Here is a 20,555-nt window from a genome sequence, read left to right as displayed (position 1 = left end):
AAAGTGCAGGTTGTCAGAACGTAGGCTCGCTCTCAAGAGCCTCCAAGCCGGAGTAGTGTTTCCGTCCTTTTGACTCGCTTCTTTGTGTACGCCAGGAGCTGCTGTGATTTCGTATGTGGTGTCAGGCATGTACCTTCCGGCGGCTCCGAGAAGCCTACCGCTGAACAGCCTTCAACCTTACTGCGCAGTGCCATACCAGCAGTACGAGGAAGAGTATTTCGAAGATTACGAGACTACTGCCATGTCAGGTTTACCGCTCTTTGACTACTTAGGCTTTGCGATGCCGCAGTTCCACCCGTATGAGGTAGCAGGTTATGCAGGGGAAGCACAGCCCTTCATGTGATGCGGGCGGAGGAAGCTCCTAGTCTCCTTCAGTACAGCGCATGCGGGGACGGAGCCTGGTCGGACGATTGGGGAGATCAGCCATAGCAGACGAGAAGTCTGGGTCGTGTTGCGTCGTGATCCATAGTACGGTGGGTTGAACGTTTGACTCGTTGACCACGCAGAGAATTCGAGGTCCACGGGAAAACCTCGTTCTCAGAGAGTGTTCCCCCTGGGGTGCTCGTCTCGTGTCTGATTGTGGGGAGGGCAGCCGTTGGGGGCCCAGTGCCACTCCAGTGAGTGACTCGAGTTTGCCATGTAGATATAGGGCGGATAGTGCGAAAGTACCTGAGCTTAGGGAGTGAACGGCCTCTGTTTGCAGGCAGGGCCTCCGAGAGCTAGCATTCTCCCACAACGGACATTCCGGTCGCTTGCGATATGAATGGTGCACCGCTTTAAGGGCCCGGTGCGGTGATCAGTTTCTGACGAAGTCGCCGAATTCGGTTAGAAGTGCCAAAGTGCCAAGGCTTCAGCAGTAGACGTGTCACTTACGTGTGTAGTGTAGAATATTTGCGTGAGACGGGAAAGCGCGACCGCTTGCGTAACAGTGGCCGGGCGGACGCCACTAGGTGGAATCTGCTGAGTCCCAGTTTTCACATATTTTGTGAGGAGTATACCGCATAGTCAGGCATACGCACATGAACAAACGTGTGTAGCGCTGTGTACCCCGATGCCGGCCGAAGCATTCTGTTTTCGGAAGGCCCTAGAAATGTTGGTGAATGTGCACCGTTTATTTCTTTGTCGGCTCGCAACTGCAACGAGGGAATTAGAGGTGCACCCCAGGATTGTTGGTCACTCGTAGAAAAAAATTGAATGAAAACCGCAACGCGGTCAAGTTTTTCTTGAGTGAAGGCTTGACAGGTGTTTGGCCGAGATCCGGCGTGCAATATCTCGTCAGCGGGGAAGAAATCTCTATGTCTGGTTGCAGCTCGACCGGGTCTAGATGACGTATTCCTCAGTACCTTCGGTCTCAAGATCTTAGAGGGTCGTTTTGTGCAATATCCGCCGCCTATGCGAAAAAGGGAAACATCTGCGCCTCTCTACGGACTTGCTCAAGCAATGTCTCCGGTGGATAGTACCTTTTTGCCGCGTGGAACAGATGCTTCTGACAACTACTTCAGCCAGGCGCATCCACTCTCTAAATCCTGGGAGAAACCACGCCGTAGTCAACATAAACAGTGGAGGTTACTGTTTCAAGAATGGGGGATCGAGTTCCGGCTCCAGGGCTAGAGGGCGGCAAACCAACCGCAAGGCAGCTTTTATTTTGACCCGGGGTGTTGGTGCGCCACGTACTTTCGTATTTTATCAGGTGTATCGAGCCGAAGGCGACCCCAACGGGGCCGCTGGCCGCTGCGTTCTGGTTGGGTGCAGGCCCTCATTACGGCAAAGCGTCCATCCTCAGCGTGGGCAAATCCCATGCAGGGATTGCCAGTCGGTCTGGCCTGGGTTACAGAGGGAATGAACAACGAAGCCAGTCACGACACCTGTCATCACTCATCTCACTTAACTGGGGTGCTAGGTGGCAGGAGGAGCCGAGGACAGCAGTGCGCCTGTTTCATTTGCGACCCGGCCTAACGGTCATTCGGCAGCGCGAGCAGTGGCGCGCCGAGACTACGCCAGAGGAGCCTCGCGGGAGACTGGATGGGACTTCAGGTCGCAGCTGGCTGTGCCTCTTGCCGGGTGGTTTGCACATTCGTGTATGTGCGGGAGGATCACAGCCGTGGCTAGCCATCTGGATGTATTTCGTTCCGGCTGCTAGTAATCGATAGAATCCCGGAAGGGGCGCCACATCGGTGTCGCGGCTACCCCCCCCGAGTCCCGTTTTCTTTCTCGGTGCGGAACAGGAGAAATGACGCAAGTCGGCATTGACCTTGCGGATAGGGTGCTGGTGTTCCCAGGCATACATCTCCACGTGATTACTCGGCAAACGAAACCCAAACAGAATTCAACGCGATGATTGCACTCCGAGTCACAAACGTGCACATGGCCCAAACAAAGAGGGTCTAATTCCAGCTTGTGTGTCGCAAGTGGGCTTCTAATTTCGGTGGTTCGGGCCAAAGTCGTCGTGTTAAGCGAGCAGGCGTGTGTTGCTCTTCGCAGTGTAGAGAGAACTCTGTGTTCGTCACAGCGGCAAATACAGTAGCCGAAAGGTGATTAAACTGCTCGGTTTTCAACGACGTTCTTCTATTGAGAAGCAGAAGACAGGTTGCTATCCAGAGTGCCCGGCGTAGAGGTAAAGCGTGCAGCGTGTTCGACAACGGAAGGCGTCAGTCAGGTCGCGTCGAGGCCCGGTGTGTCCGTTCCTCGCATGGGGATGAGAACCACAAGAACCCCGTTCGGCGAGGTGAGATTACGCCGATACAAGAAAAGGCGACGGTGACCGCAGGGAAAAGTCAGCATCCTACAGTCAGCCGGGAGCGTCTACTGCGTTGAACGACAGGCGTTTCGGGCGATCCAGTTTCCGAAGAAAACGGGTCAGGGCAAAGGCTTTAGCAATTCGACTCAAGGTCTTTGAGGTACGACCGACGTTGCCCGTGAAGTAAGCAAAACACCCGCCTCTTTGGATGCCGATTGGTAGATATGCAAGCAACTTTTTTGCAAAGACCAAAGAGTTATGCGCTCCACAGCCTGCCAGGAAGCTCCAAAACGAAGCTGAGAAACATCGGCCCATTCCTCCCTCTCATACGGTGGACATGCAGATAGTGCTCGACGGCGAACAGCCTCCAGGGAAACCCCCCCGCAAACACCTGATCGAAACCATGAAGAAACAAGAAGCTCTGGTTCCAGCTACTGTGATCCTCTTCAGTATGCCATGGCGGGCCGACCGTCCTGTTTGGCCTGGATTGCCCGTGCTTAGACGCCGTGTTTCATGAACAAAGTGCTGCAGTTGCCTTAGTTTGCTCGCATAAAGCTACAACTCCAGTCTAACCATAGTTCGTCCTTGAATCGCTTGGCTACTTCGTGAACGGGCGGCCAATGTGAAGAGAGACAGCTCCAGTGGACTATAGCTCGTGACTAGAATCGTACACTGAGTACCTCGCGTAGTGAAGTATGAATGGCCAGGCAGCGGCGAAGCGCCACTGAAGGTGGTCAGCTTTCTAGTGCCTGGCCTCTTGCGCAAAAACACAGCACCCTGAAAACTCTGCTTCGATGTACAGGTGTCTTTCTTTGCCGTACGGGTAGAAAGTGAACGGCTATAAAACGTGGAGCTTTCATACAGCTTACCAACCAAACTGCTTCCCAGGCTTCCCCTCTCAACCGGAAGACCCCTCTCACGCTGGCGTCCGGAGCGGCGCTTCAAATACCCTGCTGACATCACATTCCTGCTATTGCCACAGTCCTCCCCGGCACCTGGCGGCACTTGTTGGAAAACCGGAGGGGGGGCGTACAGTTGAGAGGCGTCACCGTACTGTGCATGCAGTGGAGTCGTCTTACAAATTTCCCTTCTCCGCTCCAAACCGAGCTCTGGGGTCTACACTGCTACACATCCGCCCCACATGATGCCTCGACTGCTCCGGAGGCAACGGCGTATCACATCGCAATCGTAACTTCTGACAGAGGAGTGTCACCGGTGATGCTTGCATGGTCAGTAAGAAGCACGTGCGTTCCTCCCGCGCATATTATGATCGTAGTTCGAGCCACGGAGTGCTTCCAGCTGGAAAGAAGGAATCGAGACTGAAAAAAGCTGCCTCATCCAACGGCACGAGTCAGAGAGTTTCATGTCTTCCACGCACGCCATGGCAACTGTGCCCGAGCACGACTTGCAACACGAGAATTTGTCGCCATCGGTCATACCGGACAATGAGTCATGATGATGATTTTACTACAACTCTGCACGCGGAGTTGGAAATTCACATACCGTAAATGCAACAGCACGAAGCGAAAAGGTCTCGCAACAGTCGGCTGTGAATCAACTGTTCGAACCACTCTGTGTGCTACGAGGCGTACTATTCGAAGCCTTCGCTGCCACCTGAGTCATCCCGGGCTTCAACACGCCCTTATCATAATCTGAGATTGCCTGACGTAAATCCTCGCATCTTGTCTGGGCCACAACACAGACAATGCCACAAGAAACTGCCACAAACTGTCACAGTGTCCATTCCATGTCCACTCCAGGGAAGAGTGGCCTCAGAGATGAAGGTTAGAAACTATTGCGACCTGCTTTTCACAAGCCATACATCTTACATGAGCGTCACCGCCACACCCTCAGACAACAGGAGCAGTGACCAAACAGGGAAGCTTGCCCGTCTCTTTTCTGGACTCCCACGAGCTCAGCTACCTTCCTTTTTTCACTTGTCAAGCTGAGACCTGGGCTCTCATCAAAGGAGACGCGTTTGGCCTGGCACTGCTCAGTGTCCGACAACGCTCACAAACAATGAGCTAGGAAACTGTAGATATCGTCATGAAGCTGAAGACGGCAGCGTATCTTCTGTAATCTATCTACCTCTCTTCAATCTATGTTTCTATCTTTCTGTATCACGGTCTGTTACTCTCTGGCCAGCACACCCCAGACGCTCCGGCTTAGAAGCCTTACCTGACCTACCGCAACGCCCACTAAAAATAGCGGACTGAAAAAGCGGGTAGCCGAACCGCACAGCGCAGCCTGTCTCAGTAGGGATAAGCCTGCCTTACCACCAAGAGGCCCGGGAGAGTTTGCACACATTTCAGTGTTTCTCGTATACAACAACAACCGCCAGCGCTCTTGATGCGTATTTGCTCTTTCTGGGAACACGTGAGTGTGCGTGTACAGAATTTTCGAACAAAAAAACAAGCGAACGCTGCACGCCCACGGCATCCCAGAAGGGTAAAAGAAGAGCTCACGTCTTTGTATGCCATGGCGCAGTACGCGTCTCCGTAGAAGATACCAAAGAGACGCTGCAACCGGAAGCAGAAGAGCGGGTTATTTTTGCTCTTCTCGTCTTCTTCGACACCGTTGTCAGGATTGTCGTCGTCATCGAGCTTCTGGACATAGTCGCGGAGTTTCTGCCGGAGCTTTTCGATGAACAGCAGCTGCGCAGAAAGCCACACAGGCAGGGTATCGACGGGATGGCACCAGATACCGCACTTGAATGGCCACTCCAACCTCAAGCAGTCAGACTAGACGCAGCCAGGCGGCTTTCCATCCACCGATGTTACCGCCGCCCTCTAGCATCTCAATGTGGCAGTCTGTTTTGCAGGGTTTACACGCTTTCCTGCACTTGGACAAACACACCAGAAATCCTGGTCCATTTTAACAACCTCGGGCATATACACACCGACACGCCCCCACGCCACAAAACTACGGGATAAGGCCAACTACTGTGTCCTGCGCATCTCCGTATTGCTATGGATGCGGCCATCCATCTACCACTCCGCCAATCTCACTCGAGGAGGACCTGAGCGGAAACACGATATACTTAGCTCTTACGCAGCTACGTTCTCTCCATGCATGGTCTCGAGCCGCAGATCGACCCTGTGTGAACCACGGGGCATGGAGAGAAGTCAGCACCGAAACAATACTGCGAACCGACGAACCAAACCGTACATTTCTGTAGTTATCCAGGTTTTGCTTTTCCGTGCTGCAAAACCACTCGTCGGCCTGGCGAAGGAGAGTCACAGGGTCGGGGAACGCGAGAGGTTTCCGGGACACTTCACCGGTTTGTGTTTCATCCGCTGCAAGTTTCGGAGTACGGGGCGAACCCGGAGGACTAGACAGGCCGCTGGCGGAGCGAAGCAGACTGTCGTCTTGTTCTGCTTCAGCCTTCTTTTCCCACACACGCAGCCATCGAATAAACCTCCGCATTGCCGCCGTCTCTGTGATCACAGCATGACAAGAACCAGGCCTGTAGACGGATGGAATTCAGTAGCACGCAACCTGTTCCTGCGCGTCAATCTAACGTATACGCTCTTCGCTGGCATGTGAAAAGTCGTGTACGTTGATGCTTGATAAGGTGTGTGTGTGGACGCTAAATTATGTGGAATCGGGTAGGTAAGACACCCTTCTAACTCAGCAAAAACGCAGTCACCTACCTCGAGTCATCTTGGTCCCTGGACTGTCTTCAAAGCAACACGATCCTCCCGGGGCGTCTGCCTGCTGCGCGAGCCTCCGTGCTTCTTCTAGAACTTTCTCCTTTGCATCTCGAGTTTTTTCCCCGGTCTCACTGCCGAGATTTGACGTGCTGCTCGACGACTGCCCAGCAGAGAGACTCGAAGAAGTTGACGCTGCCGCGGACTTCTCAGAGTCCTTGGTTCCGGCTACATGTTCACTTTTCTTTTCGTCCCCAGGCCCCTGTGCTTTTTGCCGTCCCGCTTGGCCTCCCTTCTGAGCACTCTCTCCTGAGGCACCCGTACCAATTCCAGGCGAAGCACTTGAACTACCGAGGCTACCAGAGGCGGCTAGCGGAGGATCAGATCTCTCCGTGTCTCTCCCGGTAAACCCCCGCTGGGCCGTGCTCACGGCACACTGAACGACAAATGGTAGAAGATCTTCATCGCAAACATCCCTCTCCGAGTAAGTGAGCTGGTCGTTGCCTAGGGGCTTTAGTACTGAATCAAAACAGTTCCTTTCCTTCCAATATACCCACAAATGCTCGGTTTGTAGAAGCTTCTCAAGACTGTTTGGCTCTTTGACGGTTTCATATCTACTTCGCCGGGAAGAAGAGAAGAGAACATCGTCGTCATTGACCGATGTGAAGCCGGCACCCCATCTCCTTGCATTGTTTTCCGACGCAGCGACAGCCATGCTTGGAATAGCGACTGGCGAAGTATTTTGTCGGACACCGTCAGTTGGAGATGTCGACGATAGCGGCGGGAAGGTAGCGGGCGCGAAGACCTTCCCAGCCAGTGACCACACGCGCGCTTCAAGAGCTGTGAGAGAGTTCTTCTCCTGTGGCAAAGAAAACGCTCCAAAGCAGTGTTACACTTTTCCCTCAAAACGGCTGGTACGGCGCTACTCGCATCTCTTCACCATCGCTACGTGTCTACAGAATTGCTCGATACCCACCGAGAGGTACACAACGGACCGGGAAGAACGACAAATGCATACAGCTTTCACCGAACAAGGTTTACTTGGGACAGCAGAAAGCATACTGAACATTGAAGTCGGTTACAAATCACGCTCCAAACACGGGTAAGATATAGGCGCAGGTGAAGACACGAAAGAGGACGTAGCGTTATCGAGGTACGGCAGGTGTCCCACGATCCAAACCTAACAGAGTTCTTTCACGCCCTACCGCCCCAACGTCACACTAATCAAGGCATGGAATTCTTCAGTACTTCTCGCCGTCGCAACTCCCTGGCATGGCAGGGGTCCAAGCAGAAGTACAAGCGGGCAACAGTCAAGACGGCACCGCTGTCATTCTGTATCTAAACCGTCCACTAGAACCAGCGAATGTGCACACACACACACACACATCGGCAGCCTAAGCAGGCTTTGCGCCAGCAATCACAATCGTGCGGCTCGAGACTTGAGGAGGAGCTCTACCACCGGCTTTACCAGCTCTGTAGCGTCCGCGTACTGCCCCAAGTGATACCAGATTGTTTGATGAAGAAAGAATTACATGTTTCTCTGAAGTTCAGTGCAGTGCCCAGCACAACTGAGAGCAGATACCACGGTGAAAGGAAAAACTTTCCCGTCATCGGGCCACTTCTAGAGTAAACGAAGACCGCTTCCTGATTACACTAGGAGGCCTCAGAAAACAAAAAGCTCACTTTCTTCTTTCGGGTCCTGTATCACCCACACCACTCCAACTGTTATTTTTCTCTCTTTCACTGCTAGTATCATTCTTCCTTAAACACGCAGTGGCTGTACAGAGGCAGAAACCGCGTAAACGCGCGCATCTCGCTGTAAGGTGGTTGCATTCATGGACACTCGGAATAGAAGGCTTTAAATTCGCAGCGAAATATCAAATAAGTGCAGGAGTTTACCCAGTGCCGCGTTTGGAAGGACATCCTTCCCCATAGTGTACGTACCTTCTCATCGAGCGCCTTGAAGTTATCCCGAATTCGAGAATAAAGACGCTGAGCTGCTAGGCCAGTTTCCCCCCGGACCCCTGCCTGACCATCCTTCTTCGTACTGGCTGGAGCGCTACCTTGACCTGCACTGCCAACACCACCACTAGTACTACCACCTGTCGATGATGTATCGCCAGCTTGGTCCTTTTTATCTGCGCAACCGGCGGCGACCGCCCTTCCTAGAAACTGAAAGGCCACCGCCGCCCGTGTAACGATCTCGCGGCGAAAGAACGTGGTATCTACGCGCTCACGGAACGCCCCCGCAGAGAGGTAATCTGGTATGCCTCCACAACAGCTCAGGAGAAGCAAGTTTTCAGCCGCTTTGTCCCCTAAAGAAGCGAAGCTTGTTTCTGTGAGAGTCGAATCATCACCGGTCGCAAGTCGAGTGATGTCGCAGGATCCCGTTGTTGGGTGTTCTTCGAAGTACGCTAACAGCGTCTCCAGTGCCTGCAAAGTTCCGGCTAGGACTTCGCTCTTCTGTTCCAAAACAAGATCGGGTGACTGAAGGAAAGGCTGTACAAAACCAGGCATTCGTCAAAAAGAGACAGATGCAAGCACCTCATCTATGGAGCATGCTTGAAGATGCACACCACAATATACCTAAGCTGGTCAAAATGTACTGGATTGTTTCTTATGCAAGCTATGGCACAACACAACAAAAAGCAGCCCTTCCCCGTTCACCTCTGCGTCTGAGACACCCCGTTTCTGGCTTCCTTCAGCTATGTAGGAGGCTACATACGAGACAACATGGAAGCCCTTCGAATATCAAAATATCTCCGCTGGCTTGAAACGACCGCACAGACAATACACTGTTGGTGAGTATAACAACAGAGTTACCCTACGCACGCATACTCCCTCTGAAGACACGCTGGAGGTCCATCCTGTACCGTACGCCGTTTAGAAGGAGAAGTTTGCGGACCAACTTACGTACACAACAAACTCCATCACAACGTCAAAAAACGACACAACTAAAAGTCTCCTCCCCGCTTCCGGAAATACGTGAACTCTAGCGCGTTGCACTGCTGGCACTCATCACTGACATTGGAAGAGGTCCTTACCAAGGCTTTGCCGTATGCTGCGTAAATCGAGTATGAACACGGCGCCGTGGAGGCTGACGCTGCATCACCCTTGGTTTCGTCATAGCCAGAATCGGGTGCTGCTCCTGTTGCCGTTTTGTCCACCTTCGGGGTGCTTCCGCTTGAGGTGGAATGGCTCGTCGCCGAAACTTTGTTCGGGCTGAGATTACTGCCAGGCGTCGCCGAGACTCCAGGATCAGCGGCGTCAGCCGTCTCCAGTTGGTTTAGCGACCTTAAGTGGGCAGAGAAGAGAAACGCACAGGAAGGGGGGACGCGACTTGCGCGGTCCCTACTTTGTAAAGCTCATGTCTACGAAGCACATTGGTGCCTTGACACGCTCACCCTCTCCCCCATTCTTGATCCTATCATACATGAGAAGACTCCGCTTCTCCAGGCACCCTCAGGAATCCAGTATTCTAGGCATCGAGCAACGCGATGACGACGGTGTAAGTTTGCTTGTCTATGACACGCGGGCACGGCTAAGAAAGTAAAGCCCCTCCCTCCCCGTGTCCTTCCTGAAACCAGACCTAGCCGAAACGACGGCTTCTTCGTGTACCCTCTCACTTTGATAGGCCAGGAATACATACACCGATAACAACCCCACAATGACACACCGCGCGGCCGGAAGGGCGAAGGACGAAAGAGGAAGAGAAGACTAGAGCGATGTCGCTAAGAAAAGGGGATACAAAGAAGAAATCGTGTTTGGGTAAAAGCAGGCCAGTGAGCCTCCCTCAGCCGTTTCTGTCACATACTTGGACATCACAACACAATCATGCCTAGAAAACAAGACAGGTAGCGGCTAGTACCGAAATGCCGACGGCTGTTGATGGCGTACAGAAAGGCTTACTTCCACGTTTCGAGGGAGTCGAGAACGACTGTCGATGTCTCTGCCTTCTGCATCGTCCTATTCGACACTGAAAGAGAGCGGTTTAAGCCAGAAAGCAGAACAATCGCAAACAAAAAAGAAACAGGGCTGCACTATATGAGACCAAATGTACACAGATGCACGTAAGGAGATCCCGGAAACAACGGAGTGTCATCCAGGCAAGAGACGAAACATACAAAGCAGGAAGGTGTTGCGAGCGGGTGAAGCTCTACAGCAGCCTGAAAACCTCGAATGGGCATCACTCCAACATGGTAACCTCCAAGCAGGCAGTGTAGCTAACCCCACACATCGCGCGAAATGAGAGGCGAGCATGCCGGTCACGCTTAAAAGATTTGAAGACCACGTGCTCTCTTCCCTCACCCGTGTCGATGACAGGTGTCCTACGGATCAGCAGACAGCGGGAAAGTCACGCCGCATCGCACGTACACCGACACGCGGGTGTGACGTCGACCGGGTTTCGCTACAGTTGGCCTTGCTTCCGACAAAGCAACAGGGACACCAGCGTTGAGAGTTCTCGGAAACATCTGCCTTCGCGTTCCGGTGCATGTAAACAAACTTCGCAGAAACTATTCCCATCTGCCAAGTCGACATAACGAGTACATTCTACCACGCCCGTTCTGAAGAATCGCTTCGCTTACGGCCTGCATGAGTGAGCGAGAGGGTATCCATGAGCAACCGCCTAAGTCTACAGAAAGAACAAGTCAGGCCGAAACGCACACGGAAAGCTCAGCTGTTTTAGATTCAGCTCGTGAAGCCCTACACAAGCCTCCCGCTTTAACAAAAATGAAAGCCTACCAGAAGCGGTAAGACGGATAGACTACAACTTGGACATACACTGCTGTAAGAAGTGAGCCTGTGAACGGCGTGGTGGGTATAAATGTATATAGACGACGAGGCGTTGTGAACTCGACTTGGCTAAACATGGGGCACCGTGGGGGCTATTGCATCAATAACAGCGATGGACAGCATCTACGGGTGTCAGGTACAACGATTGCTGCAAGCCCAAGAGAGCAACGTGGAGCTCCTCTGTCCCCAGTAGCGCATAACAATCGAGACCATACTAGATACCCGGTAAACTCAGCGGCAAAGACGCATCGACCATCTCCAGCAAGTTGGGCACTGCGACCGAGACGCGATCTTACGTCAACGCCTCCATGTACTACAGTATTATGCCGCGGGAACAGACGGACAGAAGAAAAGCAACACTGTAGAGTACAGTAGCACAAAAAAGTGTCCAGTCGCCTCATATCCGCACCACCACTCAGCGGGACCAAGCACAAGGCGGGAAGCACGAGATTGCGACCTTGTGTTATGACGATTCCTGTATATGAGCGGAGAATGACTCACGATGAGAAACGAGAGAACTCTCATTTGGCCCCCTCCTTGGCTGCCTGCCTAGGGAAGATTTACTCCTACCCATAGTGTCAGAGCAGTGTTGTGACCACCCTTCTTACGCAAAAACATGCTGTTTCTCGTTTGCATGGACTAGCGGTTCTTCGATGCTTTTCACCATGCCGATCACCTTGGCTCCTGCAGCCTGTTTGTACAGCAGGGAAAGAACACATCATCCCTCTCTGGCGAGAACGAATTCCACCCTGTCGTGCGCTTTAAACGTTCTAATCCGCCCGGGACATGGAAGATGACGACCCATCGACTGTCTGAGGAACAGCGAGACACGCGTTTCTTTTTCTTGGAAAGGAAGTGGGCCGAGCTGATTTCTGAAAGAGACGCTACATATGTCGACGTATATCAAACCTCTCTTTCAACCGTGCAAACGAAAGCCGATACCTCCAGGGGCCGGCAGGGAACCGAGGTAAGAAAGGCGACTCTAGATCGGTTCCCCCTCCGCCCGGCCTGCTTCACCACAGAAGCAGGCAACCCCAGATTTCTCCCGACAAACCCCGCCAGTCCAGGAGAGATGTCACGTGACCAAGACGTCACACAAGAATCGCCTAGATGGTCGGCGTTGCCGGCGACGGAACAAAAGATTTCCAAAGCACAGGTGGAGACTATCAAAGAGATCACACAGAAAAAGTCCGCCTTGCAGTCCACACCGAAGAACGAAACCTTAAGCTACCGACATGCCAATATAAAGGAAATGCGAGGGTCACAGGGCACCCGGGACTCGGTTGATAAAATGTGCTGATGACCACAGCGCCCCTTAGAAAATTTTCTCTGGGTTGGACTCACACCAGAACGCCTGGCAGCGGCTTACTTGCAGGACTCGCTTGGCTTGAGCCGCATCTGCCTGCTTGGCAGAACTTGTCGGCGAAGAGAGATACTCCCGACCCTTCCGATGAAAAGCAGAGATGATGTTACTCTTGTTCTCCTCGAGAAACTGTATCACAGCCCCAACTTCGCTAAGAGGCAGAACCTGGAAGAGCAACACCCGTGGTGAGAGACCTCAACCAACCCAGGTAGTATGTTCATGACGTAGCTGCTCCAAATCGACGAAGTTCTCGTGGAATTCGCTTCGTGTCTGTTTGGTGTCTACATATACAAGGGGATGCTGTTTTCCCTAGAAATACTACTACAGGGCATCCCTTCTTCCCACAAAGAATGTCACCGATGTAAGGACAGATCCACCGCATATTGCTACGCGGTAGTATAGATGGACGTCTTTTTCGCAACTCGGAAGCTCGTCGGATACACCGGTTTGATGAACACTCGCTCGCGCCTGTCACACTGCAGCTAGCCTTGACAGTGGTACAACTGTGACCAGTGCAGACAACTCCAAAAGCCCTTTAACTTTCTCTCCACTACCTCGTTCGGCCGCTCAGTTCGCACCGCTACCACCACCTGATGTACCTCCGGACACGTCACGCCGCCTCCGATGCAAGGCTACTGCTGCTGTTCCAGATACGCCGAGGAGCCGACGTGCCACAAGGTAACGGCGCGGGGCAGTTCACGTCCACTCAAACTACACATTTTCGTTCCTAGCGGTTCGCCAGTGTGCGCTGCCACACAAACACGTCGGGGTGAAGAGAACGGTAAGTGTTGTGAAGGCATTTTCTCCCTTCTAAGATCAAAAACACTGCCGCCGGACAAACAGCTCAGCTCACATGAAACCCTCGGCTTGTCTTTCCGTCGAGCTTACACGAACGAATTCAACTAGAAGATCAACGAAGTTGTTGAAGTCCAGGACAGGCCGCGAGAGATCTACTAGGGTTCGACTTCCACCTTTGGGAGAACTGTCGTTGGCTACTGTCAGTTTACCATCAGCATCCCCTGGGTTGTCCTGCGCCTTATTCGGCTTCACACCATGCTCGTCGGGAGAAAGCAGGATAAGAAGAAGATCAAACACCGCGACAAGTGCGGCTGATTTGGCGTGTCTGCCGATCATTGAGCTGCCCTAATGAGAAAACAGCAGGTAACCATCAACGAAGACCTCCTGTTCTCGCACAGAAACCCCCGTATAGAGTTTCGACGCTGAAACCGTGCTTGCACAGGAGACGAATCTCCATGCAATTGACACGAGGACACATCTACACGGGGAGCAGCCTGCGTGAAGCCACCTACGGTCTCCCTTTAAACCAGCACCACGAGAGAAAAGGAGAAGGCTGTCACCAAGCTTTCAATTCAACCCGCGTGCGAGGGATCTATGTACGCTCTCGGTACAGATTCCTGTGTATTAGTGACGAGGTTTCCAGGAGCGACAACAACCGCTGTCCTGCTGGAAGCTCACTCGTGACCATCTAGCATGGGCAGGCTGAGGTAGGGCTTAAGCAGGAAAGGAGCCGAGACTATCCATCTGCTCGCGACAAAAATGCAATTACTCGGCGAAATAACACATACATAGTCGAAACCGTGACTCGAAACCTGGACAATGCAGAGGGCAACATACGGGAGTCCTGTATCTACCTAAGCGACTCACTACTGACTCGGCCACAACCTTGCTAAAGAAAGAACAGAAAAAGAAGTGGAATGAGTCTCTCAAATTGGCACCTTGGATTCAGGAAAGAATGCAGAGAAGAGAAACCCCTGGCCTGACTGCTTGAAAACAGCACGCATGCGGGAGAAACGTGAGAAGTGAACACTGCGGTGTGTGCACAGTCGCACTGGTGAACAGCGGAATAGACACGAACCGTTGTCTGAGGCCTCTCTGGGGGAGAATCGGCAAACCAGCTCACGGTAGCCTCAGCACCATCACCACTACGACAAAGTAGCATAGACACACATGGCCGGTTTAATTGGTTCGAATGTACCGACGTTGAGAACACAGACGACAAAGACAGAAAAAAACACTCACAGTCAGAAAGGAGAGGAAAATTTTCAGGGCTTTCATCCATGCCTCGAACAGGGAAGCCGCCCTCGCAGCAGCAGCAGAGGCTGTTTGACTTCCTGTCTGTCTTTCGCAGTTCTTCTCATCTGTTCCTCTCGGCTGTCCACTTCCGCGGAGTCTGCGAAGGAGCTGCTGAACAAGCACTTCCCTGCTGTGTTTACCCCTCAAGAAAACAACAGGAGAGGATGCTAGCTCGACTGCAAGCACTTTCTTGGTTCTTTCGATCTTCTTCTTCTCCCCACGATCTGGGCCATCAGTACTCTTGGTCCGAGACATTCCCGGGACCCCCCGCTCTCCTGGAGGATGAGTAGAGGATCTAGAGAACGTGTTCAGTTGATTTTCTTCCTCCTCCCGCTCATCTCGGTCATATATGTGAAGCTGCCTCGTCGCCGCCTGCTTATCAGCTGCGGAGGCCCTCTGAAGATCCTCTGCCGAGATGCCCCTCCCTTCTACGAGGAGATAGAAAACAGATGCAAACGCTCTGAGAGACGCGCGGTCAACAGCATCCGTAACAAGTGGACGAGAACTGTCGCGGCTGTTTTCCTTCTCATCCAAGGATAATGCCGCACAAACGAAATCATCAAGGAGACCATCAGGCAAAAAGTATTGATAGAGCTTTTGTTGCTCGACTTGGGCAACGCCCTTCAGGAGCCGTCCGTCGTCTGATTGGTCCCCTCCATTGTCCCCGTGTCCCTCCTGCACATCTGGGTATGGCTCTCCCTCCTTTGAAACCCTTCCTTTGTTTATCGCGCATGCCTTTGCCGAGGGGTTGATCGGCAGGCCTTCCTCATCAGAAGGGTGCCGCTGGCCAAGAGTCGGAAACGACACGGAGTCTGACTGGGTTTTCACTCGCCCTTCCCCGGACAGACGTCTCTTCTTGAAGGAGGAAGGAGACGACCCGTCAGAGAGTTGCGCCGAGTCTCTATCGCCCCGAGAAGCAGAGCTGCTGCTTTCCCCACCTGGCAATTGTTCGGACCCGCTCGGGCCGTGTCCGTCCTTGTTCGAAGCTGTCATATCTAGAGAAGAGCAGAATGCTAGGCGACAACGGGCTTGTCTGTTCCTGCCCACCCCTTGGGAGACCCGTCAAAGAAAGAGGACGGAAAACATCGGGGGGAGACAGCAAGTAGGAGGGCTAGGAGAGGGGGCAGAGCCAGAACAAAACCGCAGAGACGCAAAGAGGCGACACAAGGCTAACGCACAGGCCCCGACAAAGATTGATAAGGGCAGGAAAGCATACTCGGACAGCAAGGTTGAAGGGGGGGCCATTCAGAAATGAAAGTCTACAGATAGCTGCGTATGGTGGTGTGGTGTTCATGTACGTGTGGCGATTCTCCTTGGTCCTGGGGCGCGTTCGGGCACTCGGGAGCACAGGGGAAGCTACTATAGTACCTGTGGCTCGTCTAACGTTCAGGCAGCTCCTATCGAGACGCAGCGCAACAGCGCCAGCAGCGACTGCGCGAATTAGGAGAGCACAAGATTCGCTCTTGCTGAAAACCAGGCGACGTAGGGACGTTGGACGGGAGTTTCTACAGTTGACTAAAGTTTCTCTGGAAGTTTCATATAGTTGTATGTGAAGAGGAATGGCGAGAAGGGGCCGAAGCATCACGATAGGAGTTTTAGAGAGAGAGTCACGTGTACCGGAGCATGCCCTGGCCTCTCTCCGTGTGTCAACGGGGACATGAAAAAAACAGCGATGACGGGGCATATTCGCGTTTACTTCCTCGGCAGTGGAGAGAGAAAACTGTACGGAACAGCCAGCACGCTTTGCAAGGGCGTCCGGGAAACCTCCCCAAGGCCCAGTGTGAAAGGCCTTCGTTGTATTGAATGCATGCATCTTGACAGTTTTAACGCCGTTTCCTTCGCACTCGTTTGGCTAAAGAGACTGCATCCGCTACGCAGCCCCATCCGCTGATCTGTCGAGGATGCCTAGAACGGGTCCACATTCAAGCTCTGTAGCTTTGTTATTCATTTTAGTGTTTCGACATGTCTACCGGACTCGTGTCTTTACACCCGGTCCTGGGGTTTCCAGTGAGCTCGCACCTGTCACGGGAGAGCGAGGCTGCCAAGACGAGCGGACTGCCTTCCTCGGGCCGCTACGCAAAGCAGGCGTAGTACTGGGCGGAGAGGTTCCGGGTTCGAAGTTGCTGCCGAGCAATGTCTGCTCTCTTCTTCTCCTTGACTGCCAATTGACACTCGTGTCTCCTTGATTCAGCTGTGAAGAGAAAGACCTAGGCAAAATTTTTGCGAAACTGTGATCGCTGTTGCGCTGCCGCTCGACAAGCCAACGCGCAGTGTGAACCCCTGCAGGTAATACCAGCCACTGAACTGGTATTCTATTCTTCTGTCCTTGTCATATCTTCTCGTCACGGCGGCTTCTCCCTTTTAACGAGCTGTCCTTTCAAATTTGGCAAGCGTGGGCCCAGTTGTAATTGACAGCAGCGTCGTTCGTGGCTGAACCAGCGCGCCAGCACCTTGCCTCTAGTCTTCGGAAGACACTCCAGCTATGCATGAAATACCGGAACATACCACTGAGCCCTGCGCCTCCCTTCTCGACTGGCGCGACTTCTGATGTCTTGCGTCTATCGCCCCGGGGTCCGTCGCTCAGCTGATTTGCGCACGTTCGGAGACGATACAAGCCTCGTTAGGCACTGGAAGCGCTGGTTCAGCAATGCCCTTTTGCAGTGGTACTATGGTCATTAGTTCTCGTGAGAACGACGAGAACCGCGTCTTTTCTTGCACGTTGCAATGACGTCGACTGTTCATGGAGGGCGGGACTACTCCCGCAATGGCGCGTCTTCCTTCTATGCACCACCAGTCGACAGACCGCTGCAGGCCGCGGTCCGCCCGAACTGGTCAGAGGAAACCTCAGGACAAAATAATGCTTTCATCGGGCCTTGCTGAGCGCTCTGCAGTATCGCCACATCCACGCATGGCCGCAATGTTGGCCTTTCCTCTATTTCTCGGACTTCTTTTTCTTTCGCACGCTGGGCTCATTGTGGAGTCGGCCGTCACTACATCAGCAAGACTGGGGAGCGCCTTATCGCGGCCTGACACCCTTTCACCAACTGTCGAGCACCAACCAGCATCGACAACAGACAGTCCTACCACGCACGCCCACTCACACCAGACACGAATGACGCAGCCGGCAATGTCCAAAGCGCACGCGCTCTTGCATTTCGCGGACAAAAGGGCAGCATCCCCCCTTGTCAAAAGAAGCATTGAGCCTTCTAGGTCGGCCTGGATGCACCTTCTTTCTCCCGCGGTTGCCTCGGCGCCGAACCCGCAGAAATCTCGTCTCGGCCACACAGCAGCAGTAGTAGAGCGGTGGCGCGGTTTTACACCGCCAGTCCGAAGATCTGCGTCCGAGGACAATAGGTTTGAGTACGGAGTCACTTCCCCGTCTCACGTGGTGCCAAACAAGTTCTCTACGCAGCGGCAAGCCGTCTCGAGAGTGGCTCCAGGCTTTCTTGGAGTCCATTCCCTGCCGGCTGACGAACCGGCCCTTCTCTCTGCAATCCAGACTGGTGGCATCGGCACGGCCGCCTTGGCCGCGGGAGTCGGAGGCTTTGTACTTGGCTCAGCCATCAATCCTGGCTATCCTCTTGCATCACCAGCCGGAATGCCCTACGGCTACTCGCCTTACGCCATGGCTCCGTACCCGTCCGACTGCGCTATAAATGGCATTTATCCTGGTACCTGTGATCTCACAGTTACGCAGCTTGTCCTCATTCTCCTTCTTTTACTCTTTGTCTTTACATTCATAGGGGCCGTAGTTTTCTGGTGCTGCCGTGATTGTACAGGTCGCAAGTCTCGTTGATACCTTCACCAAAATACACTGCGTGCGCCGGACAGCTTCTGCCCGTGCATACTACGGCATGACCGACTGCCCGTCCCACCGGAGCGGCAAATAGTTTATAGAGAGTACTCTGCACACCTGTGCTTCCGGCCTTTTCTTGAGAGAAGAGGTATTAGTACGAAGGATTCTCGAGCTGGCGCGCATTCAAAGCCTACCACGAAAGATACGGGACTAGTCGGGTGGCACTGCTCCTAATCGGCTGTACGGGTCCGGAAACGTCTGAATTGGTTTTTGAAGCATTCTCCAGTGAGTGGGTGAATAGGAATCTAGGTCTGTCTTGAGGAGGTGAAAGTCACAGAACAGAGACTGGCTGCACCGACCGCAAAACGCTTTAAGGTACGCGGTTTGACCCCCCCCCAACCCCCGCCCCCCCGGGGAACATCAGTTCTGCGCACAGCTCTCCGGGCAGGCTCACGACCGCGTACACACTCTTCTTCTGGCAGTGTCCGATGCGGAGGCAGACGGGCTGTAAGCCCGTAACCGTGTCTCTGCATTAGCTCTGTCGACCTCGTTCGCCCGCTGCCGAGCTGTTACCGGATGCTGGCTCGCGTCGCTGCAACGTGCACCCGAGCTAGCACGTTCACGCTTTGTCAGATAAATGCGAGCAGCGAGGATACGGGTTCGTGCGCTGGTGTAAGCGGGCGTACTTTTCAGACGCTGCATGGCTATATGCAGAGATGTCAACCCTTGTTGCATGGTGGAGATCCCGCTGGGACCTACACGCTCTGCGCTGCCCCCACATCACACAAACTCTTCTGAGAAGTGCTGCTGGTGCGCATCCATTAGGGCCAATTCTCCCACGCGCTCGCCTTTCCGTGATGCTAATAGACACGACTGCTGGTTCTTCCCTCCAGAAGAACCGTTTCACGACGAGGAGCGGGTCTGTTCTAGTCGAAACTTCACCAAGGAGTGGCAGGCCTGCTGACAGGAGGCCGTGAATGAGCGTGACGAAGAACACATCGGCTGCTCCGTTCCCGACGCCCACCGTCATGCGCGTAGCCATAGAGACCTTTCTGGCTTCCGCAGAGGCGGTGGCTCTCGGCATCGTGTCAAGTTGCGACTTCCTGTGGGCTGGCGCACCAAGGGCAGGCCCTGGTGATCCTCACGAAGGCTGTCCAGTCTGCTTTGTTTGCAGGACTCTGGCAGGACAAACACCTGATCGCAGCCGTCGAGTCTATAGGATAGCCTGTAACGACACAAGCTTCCGAAGCATTCCTGCATTCCGGGCAGGTAAGCGCCGCCTCATAGAAGCTGAACCTGCAGGCTTCGCAGTTCCTGCGAGCACAGGGGACGAAACCTGGATGGATGGTGAAAATAACATCTGCCCAGCTGGGTTACCACTCAGTTCCTTCGGGTGTCCTACTCGAGTATACAGGCTGTCTCGACCCAGTGGCTTTCGACTTCGGCAATGTCTGCAAGAGGCGGGAAGCCTGTCTGAGTTCCTTGGAGGGAAACCAGGGGCTTAGCGTTGAACTAACTCGGCGGCCGTTACGGCCGGAAACAAAGACGCAGCAGTTGTCTGCCACCTATAGTCCCGTGCGCGCATCGCCCACGCTCTGGTGAAAATATGAGAGCAGCCACTTGGCGACAGCTCGTGTCAGCGATACTCATTGCCTGGGAGCACTCTCAATTTTCTAGATACGAGCTCGTGAGCTGCGATCGTCGCGCGTTGGGTGTCCGAAGTGTCGTTTCCGCTTACCGTTGGTTAGGGGTCTGTGACACCGTCTGGTCTACGCTCCATCCTAGTACCCACTCCCTGGCTTCCTCGGTCTTGTGAGGAGGGCTACATCACAACGGAGCACACTGGGGAGGACACCTGGTTTACAGCAGAAGCAGGAAAGACTCGAGAGAAGTTCCGTCCCAGAACGTCATACCGGCACGCCACGACTGCATTGAAGACCGGAACAACCTTTTTCGCTACTCTGTCACTGCCTTCCGGTGCTAATGTACACGGCTTTCAGATCAAGAAAATAGGTGTCCTGAGATCCATCCGAAAAGTAGACAGGCGGAGCGATGCGAGTCAATGCCCAGTTGATGATTTCGGTAGCTGGTCACGGGGGTCTTTCAATCCCCGGTGGGACT

General features: G+C 53.6%; 2 protein-coding genes across 2 annotated transcripts in view; one reads left to right on the top strand and one right to left on the bottom strand.

Annotated features, from left to right (window-relative positions):
* The window catches only part of CSUI_007830 (zinc finger ccch domain-containing protein 69-like), a 14,402-nt gene extending 10,765 nt beyond the window's left edge, over positions 1-3,637 (top strand). Inside the window, exon 11 of the mRNA XM_068067973.1 lies at positions 126-3,637. Coding sequence (XP_067920049.1) covers positions 126-343 — 218 coding nt within the window. The 3' untranslated portion in view covers positions 344-3,637. The remainder of the gene's footprint in view (positions 1-125) is intronic.
* CSUI_007829 (uncharacterized protein) lies at positions 2,791-16,759 on the bottom strand. Its single transcript, XM_068067972.1, has 13 exons — positions 14,585-16,759; positions 13,433-13,687; positions 12,551-12,709; positions 11,790-11,872; positions 10,974-11,020; positions 10,297-10,363; positions 9,432-9,681; positions 8,332-8,886; positions 6,391-7,246; positions 5,789-6,174; positions 5,203-5,391; positions 3,607-4,423; positions 2,791-3,128 (listed from the first exon to the last, which is right to left on the bottom strand). Exons 1-12 carry the CDS (start codon positions 15,629-15,631, stop codon positions 4,292-4,294), a joined length of 4,026 nt encoding a protein of 1,341 aa, XP_067920048.1. The 5' UTR covers positions 15,632-16,759; the 3' UTR covers positions 2,791-3,128; positions 3,607-4,291.
* Between the last annotated feature and the right edge of the window lie 3,796 nt (positions 16,760-20,555).

This window comes from Cystoisospora suis (assembly GCF_002600585.1).
Source record: "Cystoisospora suis strain Wien I chromosome Unknown contig_4217, whole genome shotgun sequence".
In the NCBI taxonomy this organism is placed as follows: Eukaryota; Apicomplexa; class Conoidasida; order Eucoccidiorida; family Sarcocystidae; genus Cystoisospora; species Cystoisospora suis.
Note: the sequence above shows the minus strand (reverse complement) of the source record. Positions and strands in the feature narration are given on the sequence as shown.

Coding starts and splice junctions, on each gene's coding strand:
- CSUI_007829 (XM_068067972.1), bottom strand. CDS start 15,631: ATGACAGCTTCGAACAAGGACGGACACGGCCCGAGCGGGTCCGAACAA. Junction 10,364..10,973: donor CTCGCTCACTCATGCAGGCC/GTAAGCGAAGCG, acceptor GCTCTCTTTCAG/TGTCGAATAGGACGATGCAG. Junction 8,887..9,431: donor CAGCATACGGCAAAGCCTTG/GTAAGGACCTCT, acceptor GGTTTTGTACAG/CCTTTCCTTCAGTCACCCGA.